This window comes from Salvelinus alpinus, chromosome 3, assembly GCF_045679555.1.
Source record: "Salvelinus alpinus chromosome 3, SLU_Salpinus.1, whole genome shotgun sequence".
Classification (NCBI taxonomy): Eukaryota; Metazoa; Chordata; class Actinopteri; order Salmoniformes; family Salmonidae; genus Salvelinus; species Salvelinus alpinus.
This window is the reverse complement of record NC_092088.1, coordinates 37919379-37938607: the sequence shown is the minus strand read 5'-3', so window position 1 is coordinate 37938607 and position 19229 is coordinate 37919379. Positions and strand designations below refer to the sequence as shown.

The window sequence follows — 19229 nt, the reverse complement described above, 5'->3', positions numbered from 1 at the left end:
GGTGTCAATGTATATAGTCTGGGTGGCCGTTTCATTAACTGTTCAGCAGTCTTATGGCTTGGGGGTAGAAGCTGTTAAGGAGCCTTTTGTTCCTAGCAGAGAGAACACTCTATGATTTGGGTGACTGGAGTCTTTGACAATTATTTGGGCCTTCCTCTGACACCACCTAGTATATAGGTCCTGGATGTCAGGAAGCTTGGCCCCAGTGATGTACTGGGCTGTACGCACTACCCTCTGTAGCGCCTTACGGTCAGATGCCGAGCATTTGCCATACCAGTTGGTGATGCCACCAGTCAGGATGCTCTCGGTGGTGCAGCTGTAGAACTTTTTGAGGATCTGGGGACTCATGCAAAATCTTTTCAGTCCCCTAAGGTGGAAAAGGTGTTGTCGTGCCCTCTTCACAACTGTCTTGATGTGTTTGGACCATGCTGGTGATGTGGACACCAAGGTACTTGAAAATCTCAACCCGCTCCATTTCATTAAGATTTACCCATTGAGTAAAATCTTCTGAGAAAACGTCAAAACGGAGCTTGAGGGCATGTTCATATGTCCTATAAGAATGGACCCATGGCTATTTGTACTGGGTGTCGTCGGGAACAGGCCCTCACTTACTTTAGCACAGCTCAATCTTCTTAAAAAAGTATTATTTGTAGCCTGCAAATGCATTCTCTTTAACTGGATAAAAGATCAGCCACTAACAATAAATCAGTGTATTGTGAGGTCTTCAAAGTGTTATCACTGGAGAAAATTTGTGCTATATTTAGGAACAAAGGGGATTTCTATACAATATGGGACCCTTTTTGCTATCTCTTCCCCCTAATCTTGAAGATACCCTGAGAAGTGTCAATATAAAAATTAGATTAATTTATGGGTCAACCGGACGGACCTTGGTCACTTTCTTGTATAAAATAAATATCTTGTTGTGTAGGTATTTTACACACTAAAGGCCACATGTTTTGCGAGTCAAATTATTAAAGGTATGTAAGGATGAAAAACAGTGTTAATGAAATGTAAAAATAAAAAATACAATTAAAAGCAGAGAACTGAAAAGGAATGTATATTTATTGTTTTGGTGTTTGTTGGTTATGTTTTATGTTACCGTTTTGAAAATCAAATATATGTACATACTGTATGTACAATTTGTTGATGTTGACCTGAAACAAGGAAAATGATATAACAATAATAAAAATATTTTGTTCATGATTGATGGAAAAATGTTACAAAAAAAGGGCAGTATAAATCTAGTATAGAGTTTATTCATAGAGTATTTCAATGCAGTAGGTGCCCCAGTCACAATCACTGTGTGGTCCTGAGACTTGAAACTGCTTGGCCTTCAGAGCAGTGAACAAGGTTTGAGGAGAAAGTGGTATGTAGTGCCGTCTCCTGTTGATGTTACTTGCCTTTCTTTTTTTAGCTCAAAGAACCTTGAATCATCACTCCTCTTCTAAAGGGAATTCAATGTGCCATACCCCATGCAAAAAAATAAAATAAATCCACCTTATATATACACACAGTTCTGTCATTTGCACATTTATTTTCAAGAAATCTTTTTAAATATATATATTTTTTACATTCTCAATGAAATCTCAAAACAATTGGTTCTATATATTTCATCAAATCATGACTGCACCTTTAAATACATTATTTTGTACAAGTTATTATATTTGTTGATAATGTAAAACCCTCAGTCTCTAGGTGTGAGAAGGCACTTCACTGTGTGAGGGATTATAGATAGGTGCAGGCCAGAGACAGCAGCCTTAAGGGTTTAACAGTTCAAAACAGTCATAATACTCATTCATGCAACTTATCAAAAAATACAAAACAAAGAAATAGCCAAGCACCCAGACAGAGAGAAGTAAAACCTTGTGAATAACATGTAGTCCAAAGCATTGAAAAATAAAGTAATGAGTTGCGAATTTCTTAGATTCATCATCTGCCCCTAATAACTATGGTTTAATAGGTTTTTGAGTCTCCCTTCAAAAGACACTGGCACACAAAAAAGACAAACCAATGCCTATATTTTATTTAAAAAATACTTTTGCCTCTCTGCTACCAGTGTTGCTTTTTTCTGTAAGTGTTTTTGGTTTTGCTACACAACAAGTGTTACTGAGGAAGAATGGAAACGTGCTCCAGACGCAATATGGCAGTCAAAGGTATGAGTTTAACGGCTTCTGTGGCAATCCAGCGGCCTTCACTGCTGAGACAGAAGGGCGTTCCGATTGGCCTTCGTCTTCTCAAGGCGCTTTACTAGGTGGTTGTTGGTCATCTCCATCTCCTCAATCTTATCTAGTGCAATCCGCAGCTGTGGGAAAAATAGGGGAATGGTTAGAAATGAAAGGTTAAGACTATGTTTTATGTCAAATCAAACATCGGCCACTGACGTTTTTTATCTATTTTGTTGTTCCTTACCTCGCTTTGAAGTTTCCTTTTTTCAATTTTCAGTTCATCTTCTATTTTCTCTGAGTTATCCGCTGACGCCTTGTATCTGGACACTTGTCCTTCCAGTCTGTTGATCTAGATATGAGGATAATGAAACAAAGACAAATTAAACGCAACCTCCACATTTGAAGCTGACATTTATTTTCATTTTCTCATTCAAACACTAAAATGTATGTATATTAATGTGTCTGGTTCAGCAGTTTGCATTTGGTCAGCTAGGGTACATATGGAAAGTATGTCAGTGTTTCCACGTGACTTACGTTTTGTTCCATTGTGCCCATTTCCTGTTCTGCCTTCGAGAGCTTGAACTTGTATTCACTTATCTGTCTGTTGGCATCTCCTGAAGAGAGTAAAACATTAGAACATTTGAGTTAGTACATTTACATTACAAGGGACTTAAGATGTGAGCCTTGCTGTTAGTTTCTTTTTGGCAGTGTATGTTTAATGTAAAGAGAAAGCCTTTTAGTGAGTGTGCATAGGCTTTGTATCAATGGTGACCCAGCCACATATGCCTTTCTATGTTTTGTGTGAATGGTAGTGTGAACTTTTGTAGGTTTGGGCAGGAACGGGACTTACTTTGCATCTCAATGAAGTGCAGGTCAGTGCCGTTCTCCATCCTCTCTCCATCTGTGAAGGCATTCTCCATCTTAGAGTGCTTCTGCCTCTCATCCTCCAGTTGCATTTTCAACTTCCTGATCTAAGGGACACCACACAGAATGGACAGCATGACTTATTATAGCTGGACAGACAGTTAAAAAAGACATGAGAAAATAGTCAAGAGGAAACTAGTATACTGGGGTCAAACATCACTGGGGTCAAAGAGGAAAATTATACATGTACCTGGGCTAAGAGTTCGTCCTTTTCATCCGCAAGCTTTTGTATCCTAACATCTGCAAAGGAGAAAAAATAAGATAATTATAAAAAAGGTGCCTTGCAACTATGACCGCAGCACCATTGTGCTAAAATAACAATGAAGTGCGCCCCCTGGTGTATTATTGATTGAATAACACATGTACATCACAGATATTAATTCATTTATTTCTCCCACCGCTCCCTTTAGGAGAACCTGTTCTGTCCCCTCCACTCACCCAGAGACCATTCTCCTGCTGACTCCAGCACCTGGGCAGCCTCCTGTGTGACCACGGTGATCCCTGTGGCTGGGTCGTTATGGTTGATGTCCCCGTTAGGCATTCCCTCTGGGATGATGGCCAGGCCGTGTTTCTAAGGAGTTAAAGGGACACAGGGTTAAAAGAGGATCTCAACACAGAGGCTATGTCCCAATATCCACACTAGCATAGCACTCAGTGTGAATTGGACCATGATAGTATGGTCATTGAAACTTGGCTAGAGTGAGGCAGCATAGGAGGGTTTACAACTTAATGTATTTCACGGTTTGAAATGCAATAAGCCACAGAGCTGTATGAAGTAACGGTTTACTGAGGTTTCCATTGCTTGTACACAGACTGACAGACACACAGCATACACTTAGTATACAAAACATTAAGAACACCTGCTCTTTCCATGACAGACTGAACAGGTGAAAGCTATGATTCCTTATTGATGTCACTTGTTAAATCCACTTCGCTCAGTGTAAATTCAGGGGAGATGACAGATTAAATAAGGATTTTAAGCCTTGAGACATGGATTGTGTATGTGTGCCATTCAGAGGGTGAAGGGACAAGACAAAATATTTTATTGTCTTTGAATTGGGTATGGCAGTAGGTGCTAGGCACACCAGTTTGTGTCAAGAACTGCAACACTGCTGGGTTTTTCACGCTCAACAGTTTCCCGTGTGTATCAAGAATGGTCCAGCACCCAAAGGACATCTAGCCAACTTAACACAACTGTGGGAAGCATTGGAGTCAACGTGCGTCTGTGTAATGCTTTTGACACCCTGTAGAGTCCATGCCCTGACGAATTTAGGCTGTTCTGAGGGCAAAGGGGGGTGCAACTCAATATTACGAAGGTGTTCCTAATGTTTGGTATACTCCGTGTAGTTCAACACATCTGTGGAAGAAACAACCGAGTAGGAAAAAAGACAAAACAAACTTAGGTACACAAGACATACATAGCTACATACCACAAGTTGCTTTATCATAACTGTTGTTTCTAGCAAGCTTATTCCTGGAACCTACTTCGTCTATTCAATGGGGATATAGACTATTCCCAGCCCTTTGGTGGTGAGACCTACCTCTCCTGTTTTGGCCTTCGCCTTGATGTCAGCCGGCTCATCCCTGAGCTCATCCCTCTCATTCCTAATGCAATCAAATAACTCTTTCTGCCTTTCTAGGGCTTGGTGGCCACACGCATGAGGGAGAGAAGACAAAAGGAAAGAGAAAGGAGAGAAAAGAAGTGGAGGAACGGTTGGAAAGACTGATATACGTACAGTATATGGATGCACACTACAATGACCTTTGTGCATGCACATATGTCTGTATAGACATGCAAACGGTACACCAGAATGGTAAGGTTGAGTTGGAAAGGCAAATTGACAGATGTTGACACAACCACCACAAGCTCACAGATAAAACACCACATGACAAAACAGTTATGTAAGGGAGAGCTAAAGGCCAAATAAAAAGATCTGTAACGGTTTTCTTCCGTTGGTGAAGGAGAGGACCAAAATGCAGCGCGGCTAGTGTTCAACATGTTCAATAAACAAAAATACGATAACGTGAACACTATACAAAATAACAAACGTGAAAACCGAGACAGTCCTATCTGGTGCAGAACACAAAGACAGAAGACAACCACCCACAAACCCCAACACAAAACAAGCCACCTAAATATGATTCCCAATCAGAGACAACACAAAACACCTGCCTCTGATTGAGAACCATATTAGGCCAAACATAGAAACAGACAAACTAGACACACAACATAGAATGCCCACCCAGCTCACGTCCTGACCAACACTAAAACACACAAGAACTATGGTCAGAACGTGACAATATCAATCTGACACTAGACAGGCAGAGCTTTAAGTCTAGGCCTACATAACTTAAATGGATTTCATGCTGTCATTTCAGGGTAAATAAAATATGAGTTTTAAAGGGGAGAAATGTCTCTTTTTCCCCCCGATACGCATCAAATCCTAGCAGGTTCACAGTTTCCCTTGCACTGACTAAACTTTACGGATTGCACACAAAACCTACATCTTAACCTAAAATGACCACAGCATCCAAAGTTTATTACATTAGTGAGCCCACAATCATCATATCACATGCAAATTTAGGGAAACTCCAAACTGTGAATTAGAATTGGTCCAACAACTACTGGCTATTATCCAGAGTCCCTGTCATGCAACTATGAGGCAATAAACTGTTTAGGACCAGTTGATTACCTGATACAGATTTCATTGATCGGTGAATCAGCACCAAGTTTCTTTCAGGCAACTCTACAGGTTTATATGGGTGGTCCGATTATTTAGCCTTCTGCTGAATTGTACACTCATAAATTTAAAAGGAATTGGACTGATGTAAGGAATATGGTGGAAACTCCCTCCAGCCATGCTTGCACCAACCCAATGCTTTTAAATACACGAGAAGGGAGTGAACGACTGTACACTTCTGGGTGAAGGGTATTGAATTTCACACAAACCTTACATTTCCATTTGGTCAGAGAGAAACATACAAACCAAAACAACACAAGCTGTCTGTGCACATCTATTGCCTCTCACAATCCTTCAGAGTCCCCCCAAGCGTGACCTCCTACCCCAATGTTTTTGTCCTTCCAGTTTATTGTTTCCTGCAGGGCAAACACCTCTCTGGTGAGGGTATCTAATTTAGTCTGGATTTGCTGGTTCTCCTTTAGTGGTATTGCGTACAGAGAGTGAGATATGGGAAACATAAAAAATGTAGATAGCCTTGAATAGATATTGAGTGATAAAGTGAGAGTGATAGAGTGATGAAAAGTAAGGGACCAGAAAAAAAGACAGATGGCCAGAAAATGATCTGGAGTAGAGATAATTTCAGTATAGAGAGACGAGGCAAAGAAAAGTGACAAAGACCAGACAGAGAAAACGATGAAACAGGAGAGGAGACACTGGGATGAGTGAGAGACTATGGGAGAGAGAAGTATAGTCTCACACTATGGATCTTCATCAAGCTACTGCAGTACACAGACTACAGGACTGTAAAGAATGGAAGTGTAGAAAGAGGTGTAGGTGTGAAATGAAAAATGTTGGTTTTCTTAGTGCAGCCATACCTCAATGTGCTCATCTCTTCGGCGGATTCCCTCCTTTAACTCCACTTGTTTGTGCTGCAGGACTGTGCATGTGTGTTTTTGTCTTTCTAGTTGCTGGAATGAAAGAGGGCCGTTGTAAGAGTCACAATCAATCAGAAAGTGCAACCATTCTTCATTATACAAGTTAAAAAGCTCAAAACCACCCAAAAAAGGAGTGCAGTCATGGGCAGTGAGCAAGATTCCATTGACGTTTACACTTATAGCATTTAACTCTAGCCAGGTAATTGGATCAGGGAGCATTTTGATTTGGCCTTGTTTCGTCTGGAATTATATAGCTACACTCATTGTCAGCAAAGAGCAGTGGATCTCATGGTCAGACAGACAATGGTGCAGTTGGACCTGGCCGCTTTGCTGGTTATAAGACCTGCACACATGAATGAGTTCAAGTATATGAACAAGTTGATAGAGCGGTTGGAGACTTTGCTGCAATTTGCATATGCTCACCTCTGTCCGAGTCTGCATATGTTAACAGTAGATGATAAAGGTTATCTACTATGCTGTGTATGTGTGAGAGAGAGTGTAACACTTCACCTTAGACTTGTCCTCAGTTTCCCTACGCATCTCGGCCATCTGCTCTTCCATCTCCTCGATGACATCTTTGAGTGTGTCCACGTTGTAGATGAGGTTGGCTTTGTCGTTGTCCAGCTGTGCGTTCGACACCATGGCTTTCTTATACTTCTCCTCCACCTCCGACAGCGACTCCTACCAGACACACACACACACACCTCTTTACAGAATGAACCATGAGGGAGATACCACAGAACAATAATTACTATTATTACTACAGTAATTACAGTAATAATAGTACAGCTCTGCACAACCACACTAGGGTTGGGCGATAGTGTCATCTGTCGACGATGATTGACAGCCATCATCGATGGTGACAACATCGTGATGTGACAGACGATGGTTTAGCCTATTTGAACTTGACTGGCGCCGAGCAGTAAAAAAAAACAGTCTCGCAGTGCACAGCAGGGCAACACACAAGTGACATTCCGAGTAATTTGCCTATTCCTTTTTGCTATAGCCTATTTCAATAAATATTCTATATAGCCTACAGAATGCAAGAGAGGAATGTAGGCCAGACAGAGCGGAGAATTCCACCAAAGCAGCGCAAAATGTCCATTCAGACAATATTATTTCTCTCTCTCTTCCATGCATGGGCATTAGGCTATAGCCTAAACCTATTTATATATTTTTTTATTATAAAAGGACACTAGTGAGATCGACAAGTGATAAAACTGATCCACTTGATATCGATTGATATCGATAGTGCATTGATTCAGTCAGCGGAATGATTCAAGCCACTGATAATAAATAAATAAATAAATAAATAAGGAACCCTCGATTCCAAAGAACAAAAATATATCACAACTGGAGCGAGTTCGGCTATTGTGTTTCAGTTCTACCAAAGTGTAGGACCTGCCAGGAATCAGGTGTGTTAGTAAACTACCCTTCTAAACACAAATAGATTCAGAGAACAGTGAGCTTTTAGAGTGACTACAGAAAAGAAACCAGGAGTTCCTCAGAGCTGTGTGAATGAAAGCTAATTATAGATTTTAGCGTAGGACTACAAACCTGGAAACCCAACAGACAGAAGATTGTTGAAAGACAAGCAATTCATGGTCTTGTTCTTACTCCCCAAGCACTGCTTGAGTTCAAACAAGGCTTTCAATCCATGCCATAAACAGTGCGTTTCAAACCGAGCAGGAAAGGTCATGCAGGGAACATGCCATCAGACTGAGTGTTTTTGGTGTTACAGTTAGCGGTTATAGTCAGTGTGGCCCTAGATGAGATGTAGGTACAGCGGGGTTAGTGATGCCATAAGGCTACCAGGGGACAAGAGAAGGCACACCGTGAGCTCAGGTCCCTCTACCTTCAGCTCTTTAAGTCCCTGCATGTACCGCCCCTCTACATCCTGAATCTGGTCCTTTAGATCATAGATATCCTGTAGAGCAGATGGGAAGAAAGGGTTCACGGGTTGGGGTGAATTGGGGGAAACCAGGAAGAATTAAGGACAGATTTCAAACAAAGCACCCATGCTGTTGGCATCTCCAGACAGTAATTTACCCAACGGTAGGCCCAGACATACAGGATGACAGCTTTATAGGAAGTTTAAAAAAACATGTCACATACAATCTTCCCGTGCATACATGAAGTCCACATGTTAAATGAGGTGCTGAGTAGCAACGCACATGCCCCGCCCACCTGAGGATCTGTCTTTATCAGCCATCTATTTCCTGTGTTTGAGGGGTGCAAAATCCACTTGTCACTTAAATCCCGCTGGATTGATTGCTTTCATTTTACTCCAGCGACTCTTTCATACTCTTGCTTGTGCCTGTTGTTTTTCCCCGTTAAAGATACGAACGCGGAAGTGTTTATAATGACCTGTCAAACATCAAAATGAAAACTTGGATAATAGTGATGTCTGATCTCACAATGTAAAGTATGTATAGATAGGTGTAATATGTAGATTTTTGATCCGAGGGTATCTTGCTATTGACACGCTTGTTGAATTATGCAACAGAACGTGACAACAGTAATTAAAGGAGGAAATCTAGACAGTGCAGGTGAGTGCAGGTAGGCCTAGAGAAAGGAAGTTTGTGGTTCCAGCCCTGTTCCACCCCTTTATGTTAATGTATTCATACCCCTTGACTTATTCCACATTTTGCTATGTTACAGCCTGAATTCAAAATGTATCATTTATATATATTTTTTTACCAATCTACACACAATATACCCCATAATGACAAAGTGAAAACATGTTAAGAATATTTGCAAATTGATTGAAAATTAAATACAGAAATATCTAATTTACATAAGTATTCACTCCCTTGAGTCAATACTTTGTAGAATCACCCTTGGCATCGATTACAGCTGAGAGCCTTTCTGGGTAAGTCTAAGAGCTTTCAACAACAGGATAGTGCAACATTTGCCCATTATTCATTTTTAAATTCTTTAAATTCTGTCAAATTGGTTGCTGATCATTGCTGGACAACCATTTTCCGGTCTTGCCATAGATTTATAAGTAGATTTAAGTCATAACTCTAACTCGGCCACTCAGGAACATTCTCTGCCTTCTTGGTAAGCAACTAAAGTGTAGATTTTGGCCTTGTGTTTCCTGCTGAAAGGTGAATGGTCTGGTGAAAAGCAGACAACCAGGCTTTCCTCTAGGATTTTGCCTGTGCTTAGCTCCATACCGTAGATTTTTTATTCTGAAAAACTCTACAATCCTTAACGATTACAAGCATACCCATTACATGATGCAGCCACCACTATGCTTGAAAATCTGGAGAGTGGTACTCAGTAATTTTCTCCAAACATAACACTTTGTTATTCAGGTCAAAAGGTGAATTGCTTTGCCATATTTTTTTCAGTATTCAGTAGTGCCCTGTTGCAAACAGGATGCATGTTTTGTAATATTTTTTATTCTGTACAGGCTTCCTTCTTTTCACTTTGTCAATTAGGTTAGTATTGTGGAGTAACTACAATGTTGTTGATCCTTCCTCAGTTTTCTCCCATCACAGCCATTAAACTCTGTAACTGTTTTAAAGTCACCATTGGCCTCATGGGGAAATACCTAAAGCGGTTTCCTTCCTTTCCGGCAACTGAGTTAGAAAAGACGCCTGTATCTTTGTAGTGACTGGGTCTATTGACACACCACCCAAAGTGCAATTAATAACTTTGCCATGCTCAAAAGGATAATCAATGCCTGCTTTTTATTTATTTTTACACAACTACCAATAGGTGCCCTTCTTTGCGAGGCATTGGAAAACCTCCCTGGTCTTTGTGGTTTGAAATTCACTGCTCAACTGAGGGACCTTTCAGATAATTGTATGTGTGGGGTACAGAGATGAGGTAGTCATACATTTGTTTAATGTTAAACACTATTATTGCACACAGAGTGAGTCCATGGAACTTGTGACTTTACTCCTGAACTTATTTAGGCTTGTCATAACAAAGGGGTTGAATACTTATAGACTCAAAACATTTTAGCTTTCATTTAAAAAAACCCATAGTTCAGTTCCACTTTGACATTATTGGGTATTGTGTGAAATTGTCAATTTAATGCATTTTAAATTCAGGCTATAACACAAAATGTGGAAAAAGTCGAGGGGTGTGAATACTTTCTGAAGGCACTGGACATCCAGTATATTTATGCAAATAAGGCAAATCTAATTGTCTTTATTTTAACACAAAATAAATACCTGATACCATTAGAAAATGTATATGAGTGAATTCTAAGAAAAAGAACCTGTGAAATTTGACTAAATTAATACCTGAATTCCCACCAGAATCCCTGAACTCCGTTCTTAGTCCGTGCCAGTAAAATGTTTTAATGCGCTATAATTCAGTCAATACCAGATGCATACCAGTTTGGAGTATCTTCATCATTGTCCAACTGTTGCATTTATTAGAATTGTTTAAAACATTAACAATTTTGATAACCGTTGAAACGGAAAGCAGAGAGAAGTGTGGATCTTTCAGATATTATTATCTGACCTCAAATAAAACAGTAGTGCGGAAAAGAGTAAACTACAACACAAATGGTTCACTGTAAAAAGTAAATGGATTGACATTTAAATGTTAGTGTTTATTAGAAAACATTGGTATTGTTACTGGTACTGACACAAGTGGAGGTGGAGGTGTGTGCAAGTGGAGGTGTGTGTTGGTGCGCAGGCATCTTACCCTAAATTCACTCAGGCTGGTGTCAGGGTCGACAATGCTGCCCGTGTCTGCACTGTCCCGTCTCGAGGAGGTCCCCCCCAGGGAGGCCAAGTTGGCCGCAGAGAGACAGGGAGTCGTGCAGCGTGAAGACGGCTGGAAAACAACATAAAACAAAGCACCTTAGTTAGAGCTCAAGTCAACACAGCAAATAAAACAGTCAACACACCCCAGGACTGTCATTCAACGCCAACACTGCCATCTGACACCACTGGGCCCTGGCTTCACTTATTCTCCCACTAAGCTTGAGCAGTATACAGTATATACCCTGTATACTGGGGTATTCTGAAATACCAACTATTTTGGGGGGGGTTGGTGGCCACTGTGCTTATTATAAATTAACTATCTAAGATGTGCCAAATAAATGATCGCTCAGGGCTCAAGCTATGCCCCCTTCCATAGACCTACATGGTAACTATGACGAGTTCCGGAGGACATCCTCTAACCAATCAAAGCTTTTGCCGTATGAACTGATATGTTGTCCATCCAATTAGAGGATCAGAGAATGAACCTAGTACTACGCATGTGATTTAGAAGCTTGGTGAAATGGTGACATTGTTGGATAGATTGAGACAGTTAAGCATTTTTTGTATATTATTCAATTCAAATTAGTTTCTTCAATCTACAGGAGATGGAGGAGGTAGATTATATATTGTTTTCTTAGTTTTAGAACTTTATTTTCATGTCAAGTTAGCAAGGATTTTTTTAAATAAATTGCACAAACTTTAGTAGCAAGCAGCTAACTAACTACCAGAATCCAGTTATATCCACCAGAAAGGCAAGCTAATGACAATTTAGTGGATTTTTTTTTTAAGAATGCTTTTTATTGAAAAAGCTGCATCAATCAGGTAATGGACAAAGGTCTGCATATTCAAACTGCAACTCAACGAGAAGGTAAGAAGAAACAGACTTCGACACTACTGCATTTTTGGGCAACATACAGTACCAGTCCAAAGTTTGGACACACCTACTCATTCATGGATTTTTCTTAATTTTTACTATTTTCTACATTGTAGAATAATAGTGAAGACATCAAAACTACGAAATAACACACATGGAATCATGTCGTAACCAAAAAATTGTTAAACAAATCCAAATATATTTAATATTTGAGATTCTTTAAAGTAGCCACCTTTTGCCTTGATGACAGCTTTACACACTCGTCACATGGTTGTCTAAGTCTTAACTGAAAGGAAAAAACTAAAATTAGCAGACACTAGGCCCTCCATGGAATGAGTTTGACACCCCTGGTCTAAACCATTCGATTATGAGACGAGGGTGAATTACAAAGTTGTGCAAATTTTTGAAGATAAATATTGATACATTACTAGCTCAAACACTTTTACATTTGTAAAAATGACAAATGAATTAGTGTGTGATTGTGATTTCAGATCAAATGGGGGGGGGGGGGCTCAGCTCAGGTGCCTACATACACATGATTTACACACACACACACACACACACGCACAGCTCAGATAGATCCAGCTCAGAGCTCATAAGCTCCATCAGCAACAGATTTTCATTTAGAATGGAAAATTAATGTGTTTTTGCAACAAATGTTTGTGCATCGAATCAAATAGCATTGAACCGAATCGCATCGATTCGTTCCTCTAATCAAACCGAATCGTTTTAAACTAAAACGTATTGTTCCTGTATCATAACCCATGTATCTAGATACACATCGAATTGTCTTGAAAGGAAAAGATGCACATCCCTACTGGTTAATGTCTAAAAACAAGTTTGTGGGTGTCCTAGCAAGCTAAACAGCCAATTAGCTAGCTTGTCAGTGACCGTAAAAGTTGGTAAAAGCTTTTTCCCCCCGCATGGCTGAAACCACAGACATCAAATGTCGCTCGCAGTTGTAAGTTATAGCCAGTTATGTGGATGATCAGGGCTTTATTCAAGAACGTTTCTTGGGCTGCATTGATGTGTCAAGTGGGTGAGATGCGCAGTCTGTGTTTGACTTTAGGAATTCTGAGATGTCAGAGTTTAACTTCATGGAGAAATGTGTTGCCCTAACCTATGATCGTGCTGCTGTAATGGACTGTACCCTCCTGTTCCCCGATTTAAGAGGTGATGACCACTCAACTACAAGGCCTGTGCCTTGGAGGGCACAGGCCCACCCACTTGGCAGCCAGGCCCACCCACTGGGAGGCCAGGCTCAGCCAATCAGAATGAGTATTTCCCCACAAAAGGCCCTTTTTACAGACAGAAATACCTCATTTTTTTCTTACCCTCGCCCCCCTTCTTAGATATTATGCACACTGATAGCAAATGTCCTTGCCATTTGATTCATCATAGCAGCAGGCTAACAAGAGGCAGCAGCAGTCTGAATGATCAGACTGAAACAGAAGTGAAAGTGATCGGGTGAAATTATGACACGAGTGGACAGAGAAATACAGCTTCACTATCTAATCAGAGCAGCAGGGCCAAGGTACACCCCGCCCTTCTCTTTACAGACAGGCAAACTAGTCAGTTGAGTTATTTAGACCACGTAGAGCCTCACTTGACTGACTGACATGAGAAAGATATGTGCTGGCACCAGAATATAATTTTTTCACTCCGATCACGTATAATTACTAAATATATTTAGATCGTAATCATATTCAGAAAATTGCCCATATCCGTTACGATATTAATTTTGTACGACTACAAGTCCTCTACTTCTTAGCAAAGAGTAAAAACTCAAACAAGAATTTTGCAAGGACCATCTGGGAGTGGTCTGAGTGGGGAGGGGGAAACTGAAAATGAGCTGTTATTGGCAGAGGTTTGGAACTCTTTCCTATTGGTCTATTAACTAATTTACCACCTGGTGATGTCACCAGGCAGGCCAAAACAGGCTGAAATTTAAGGCAGCCTTTTCAAACAGCTCTTACACAAAGGGCATTATCATTTTCACAATATTATTCCAACCTCATAGTGCGGAAATAAAATGAACAAAAATATGAACGCAACATGTAGTGTTGGTCCCATGTTTCATGAGCTGAAATAAAAAAAATCTCAGAAATGTTCCATATGTACAAAAGCTAATTTCTCACATTGTGCACACTTTTTTTTTTACCTGCCTGTTAATAAGCATTTCTACTTTGTCAAGATAATCAATCCACCTGACAGGTGTGGCATATCAAGAAGCTGATTAAACAGCATGATCATTACACAGGTGCAACCTTGTGCTGGGGACAATAAAAGGCCACTCTAAAATGTGCAGTTTTGCCACACAACACAATGCCACAGGTGTCTCAAGTTGAGGGAGCGTGCAATTGATATGCTGATTAGGAATGTCCACCAGAGCTGTTGCCAGATAATTTAATGTTAATTCTCTACCATAAGCCTCCGTTGTTTTAGAGAATTTGGCATTACATCCAACCGGCCTCACAACCACAGACTAAGTGTAATCACACCAACCCAGGACCTCCACATCCGGTTTCTTCGCCTGCATTTTATCGATGGCAATTTGAATGCAAAGAGATACCGTGACGAGATCCTGAGGCCCATTGTTGTGCCATTCATCCACCGCCATCACCTCATGTTTCAGCATGATAATGTACGGCCCCATGTTGCAAGGACAGGGCTCTACAGTGAAAGTATTTCACTTGCATTTGCCCCTAAAAATAGATATGTGCGAGCACAGAGTGGGAGTAAAGATTACAACCTACCGTGATATATTTTTCCCCCGCTGCTAATTGTTTAAAAACTACAAGTCCTACATTCCACAAGCGGCATGCGCCAATCACAGTAGAGTTTTATGTAATGACGCAGTCCAGTCAGAGTGAGAGAAAGGTGAACAACACTGGAAAAAAGTATCGGTAATGGCTATAAATGAATTTGCAGACATCTCTAAAAATGAAGCCCATTCAATATTATTTTAAGCGAAAAAGAGACGAGGAGAAAGAGGAATCCGGCGAGGGGGATTCGCAAGGTTCATCAAATGAAGCCCTTCACAAGGTTTACCTGAGGTGGCTAACGTTAGGGATGCTGAGAACAACTTTAACGAAGCTGCTGAGAACAATGTTAGCGAAACTACCGTGATCCCCGCTGTCACTTCAACGTCCACTGTAGCCGGCGGAGGGAGAACATATAGATTCAATGCGAATTGGCTCAAAATGTTCCCATGGCTAGAGTTCGAAAACAACGTCATGTTCTGCAAATATTGTAGAGGGCAGAAACAGGCTCGTCCTTCGTGTCAGGAAACCCACATCTGAAAAGAGAGAACATCTCGCGGCGGCATATCCAGTGCAGAGATCTTTACCTGTTGAGACGGTGTCCGCAGCATTGAGGAGGCAAGTGCTGCTGTCTGAGGAGAAGATGCGGCACCTGAAATTGAAGATAAACATAGCATATTCATTGTGAAGAAATAAACTTTAGTCAAATTTGAGCCGCTTATCAGACTCCACCACAAAAACGGAGTTGACATTAATACCACATACGACAATGAGATAAAATGTGCGGTGATGATCGGTCAAATTGTTGACATAATGAGAGAGAGCCTGTCAGCAAAGCTGAGAGCCGCAAGGTATCTTGCCGTTCTAATAGACAGAGACACTGATATATCCAACACCAAATGCAAGATTTTCTACTTGCGCTTGTTGGAGGATGGGAAGCCAGTCAATCTCCTGGTCGGCACAACAGACCCTTGAGCACTCCCATGCCATTGGTAAATTGTTTCTCTTAATAGGCGTTATTCTTGTGTCAAGTTTAATCATTATTTGTAATGGAGATAGAATTTAGTTTGTCGGAAATACTTTTGTATAATCGTTTTTTTGTGTTGTCATTCAAGGTGTTTTGGATGCCACCAAGGCTACATTTCGTGCTGTTTGTCCAGAGGAGGATGGAGGGTCATGGATGAAGAAGTGCATCTCCTTCGGGGCAGATGGTGCCTCCGTGAACATGGGCCAACGTGGGGGAGTGATTGCCCACCTGCAGAGAGAGGCAAGGGGGCATATATTCCCAATCCACTGTATAGGTTTGTAACTAATAAATTCTCTATGATTTAGTTTTATTTGCTTGCAGAGAATGTTAAACAATACTGTGTGTGTGTGTGTGTGTGTGTGTGTGTGTGTGTGTGTGTGTGTGTGTGTGTGTGTGTGTGTGTGTGTGTGGTGTGCGCGCGCTAAGTGCTGGAATAGTAAATACCACAGAATTATTGTTTTCTGTTGGCACAAGAGACAGGGGGGAAGGAGACGGTGAAATGTTTGGAAGATTCTGTTCTGACTTTCACAGGCTAGAGCTGGCAATACTGACCATTCAAAAGAAAGAGACAAAGGTGTCTGTCGTGTACGACCTTCTGAATCTGATATGGAAGATGTATCACTTCAGCGGAAGATCCAAACGAGAGTTCTATGTTCTCGGGCAAGAGCTCGGTGTGGATATTTGCACACCGTCTAACGTCAAGGGAACTCACTGGATCCCCCATGTCCACAGAACCCTCAAAGTGTTCCTGCGGCATGGACAAGACAAGGACCTTGCCGATGAAGGCCAGTACTCCGTTGTTCTGCAGGACCTGGCCGTAGTATCAACAGCGGAAGTTCAAGGGCGGGCAAAGAAGTTCAGTTTTACACAGGAAATGTAATACCACACTAGTTTTTTTTTAAAATAGGTTCAAGACTCAAATGAACTTTCAGAATCAAGTAATTGACAGGTGACAGTTTATTTACTCACTACTTAACAGATAAAGCGGGAAATGGAGAATGCACTCGTGTATTCTGCCATTTTCTCTCAGACATATTTGAGGAGCTAGCCTCACCATGCAAAGAAATGACCTGATCCTCCCCCAAGCCACATCAGAGTTAGGAAGACAGTGACCAGACTGGAAGCACTAAAGCTTAGGGCAAAGGCAGGAGGCATGCTGGAGAAGATCCAGACCATGCTTGCTCAGCAGCAGGGTGATGAGGAGAGTCCAGGTGGTTTAGGATGAGAGCTTGTTAGGATGTAAGAGAAATCGATGATTAAGACAGATTATCAGTGTGAGAATAAATGTACGTTGCCCAATAGCATGATTTGAGGATAAGGAGGGAAATGCAGTGAAGTCTTTAAAAAATGTTTTATGGAAGACAGACAAATGGCCAGACATTTTATTGTGTGTTGGTGTGTGTGTCTCTGTGTGTGTGTTATTTCTGTTTAAGGGAATAACACTGAAGGGGAATCTGAAAGGCTTCATGGACCTCACCAATCCCCAGCTGAAGCAGCATATGGAGCCGGCCAGCAACATCGGCGTGGATGATCTCAAAGCCAGGATTGGTGGTTTCCAGACCCCAGTGGAGTCTTTCAAAGTGCTAAACCCTGACACATGGCCAGAAGACCAGGCCAGCCTTCTCACCTTTGGCGATGATGGTGTGGCAGACCTGATGAGGCATTTCAAGGAGCCCTAGAGAGGTAAGAATTTATTTCACACTGCATTGCCATATGAGACAATGTTATGTTTGCATATTTGCAAACTCACTTGCTCTGTTCAATCCTGCAGATCGGGGTGCAACATGGCTGCAATCCAGGATGAGTGGCAGGGGCTGGAAATCCCGGTCAGCCACAATTTCAAGGACAAGTCCTACAGTGGCCTGTGGGAGACCATGTTGACAAAGGACCCCTACAGGCACGATTACAAGGTAGGCTAACAGTCCTGAGTGGTTATGAATGGTATCCTTCTATGGTTGGTTTTGAGTTAATGGTAAGAGTTTAAATGAAATTGAAAGATATCATCTTTTCCCTAGAACATACTGGAGTTGGTGCAGCTTATGCTGGCGCTGCCCATTTCAGCCGCCCAGTGTGAGCGAGGCTTCTCTGCACAGAACCGGATAAAGAATTTGACAAGAAGCTGCCTTGGGGCCTCCACCACCGAAGACCTGATGAGGATCAGCCTGGATTGGCCTTCTGTCGAGGAGTTCGATCCCACTCCTGCCGTGGACCGCTGGCTGACCTCTAAGCATGCCAGACGGCCAACATACAAAAGCAGCTGGACAACTGATATCCTTTGTGTCTAGTAAGCATGGGTCAATGTGTGATTTGTGGTATGTGCTGTTGCACAGATGTGTGTCCCTCAGTACACGCACACACACGCAGTATAAATATGTATGTAATGAATAAGTTTGTTAATAAACTTATTTTTTTAAATGTCACTGCTCCTAAATGTCTTTGTGTGCTCCTACATTTGTTCATTTAGGAGCACATGTACTCCTTGGGGGAAAAGTTTGCGTAGAGCCCTGAAGGATCTTGTACACAATTCCCGGATGCTGAAAATGCTCACCAGACAGACATGTCACCCATTGAGAATGTTTGGGATGCTCTGGATCGACGTGTATGACAACGGTGTTCCAGTTCCTGCCAATGTCCAGCAACTTCGCAAAGCCATTGAAGAGGAGTGGGACAACATTCCACAGACCACAATCAACTCTATGCAAAGGAGATGTGTCGCTCTGCATGAGGCAAATGGTGGTCACACCAGATACTGACTGATTTTTCTGAACCACGCCCCTACCTTTTTTTTTTAAAGGTATCTGTAACCAAGAGATGTATATCTGTATTCCCAGTCATGTGAAATCCATAGATTAGGGCGTAATGAATTTATTTCAATTGAAAGATTTCCTTAAATGAACTGTAACTCAGTAAAATCTTTGAAATTGTTGCATGTTGCATTTATATTTTTTTTAAATGTATACAGTTGAGTTCTAAACTTGAAATATTGTTAATCAAGTATCCTATTGGAATATAGAGTGCCATAGTCTAGTTGTTACACCAGAAGTTAATGGTTATCTGTAGGGGGAATGTATTGAGTAAAGGAGGGAAAATCACGTGGCAGGCACTGATAAGGGTGGAGAGATGTGTTTTAG

At 41.3% G+C, this 19229-nt stretch overlaps 2 protein-coding genes across 8 annotated transcripts; one reads left to right on the top strand and one right to left on the bottom strand.

The window, feature by feature from the left end:
- Window positions 1-1608: 1608 nt before the first annotated feature.
- Window positions 1609-15823, bottom strand: LOC139570637 (leucine-rich repeat flightless-interacting protein 2-like). 6 transcript variants are annotated; one of them, XM_071392689.1, is made up of 13 exons: window positions 15659-15823; window positions 11374-11505; window positions 8561-8632; window positions 7216-7386; window positions 6646-6738; window positions 6147-6246; window positions 4631-4731; window positions 3528-3660; window positions 3280-3329; window positions 3016-3136; window positions 2700-2779; window positions 2410-2514; window positions 1609-2302 (listed from the first exon to the last, which is right to left on the bottom strand). In XM_071392689.1, exons 1-13 carry the CDS (start codon window positions 15821-15823, stop codon window positions 2192-2194), a joined length of 1434 nt encoding a protein of 477 aa, XP_071248790.1. In that variant the 3' UTR covers window positions 1609-2191. The 6 variants fall into 6 exon arrangements, with proteins under 6 accessions (XP_071248790.1, XP_071248785.1, XP_071248786.1 ...); XM_071392684.1 differs by lacking the exons at window positions 4631-4731; window positions 6147-6246 and having other exon boundaries at window positions 8540-8632; XM_071392685.1 differs by lacking the exons at window positions 4631-4731; window positions 6147-6246.
- A 108-nt stretch (window positions 15824-15931) lies between these two features.
- Window positions 15932-18999, top strand: LOC139570640 (zinc finger protein 862-like). 2 transcript variants are annotated; one of them, XM_071392690.1, is made up of 6 exons: window positions 15932-16063; window positions 16187-16372; window positions 17532-17781; window positions 17870-18008; window positions 18114-18382; window positions 18563-18999. In XM_071392690.1, coding segments are annotated over exons 4-6 (396 nt in total). In that variant the 5' UTR covers window positions 15932-16063; window positions 16187-16372; window positions 17532-17781; window positions 17870-17882; the 3' UTR covers window positions 18564-18999. The 2 variants fall into 2 exon arrangements, with proteins under 2 accessions (XP_071248791.1, XP_071248792.1); XM_071392691.1 differs by lacking the exons at window positions 15932-16063; window positions 16187-16372 and having other exon boundaries at window positions 16598-17781.
- Window positions 19000-19229: the final 230 nt, after the last annotated feature.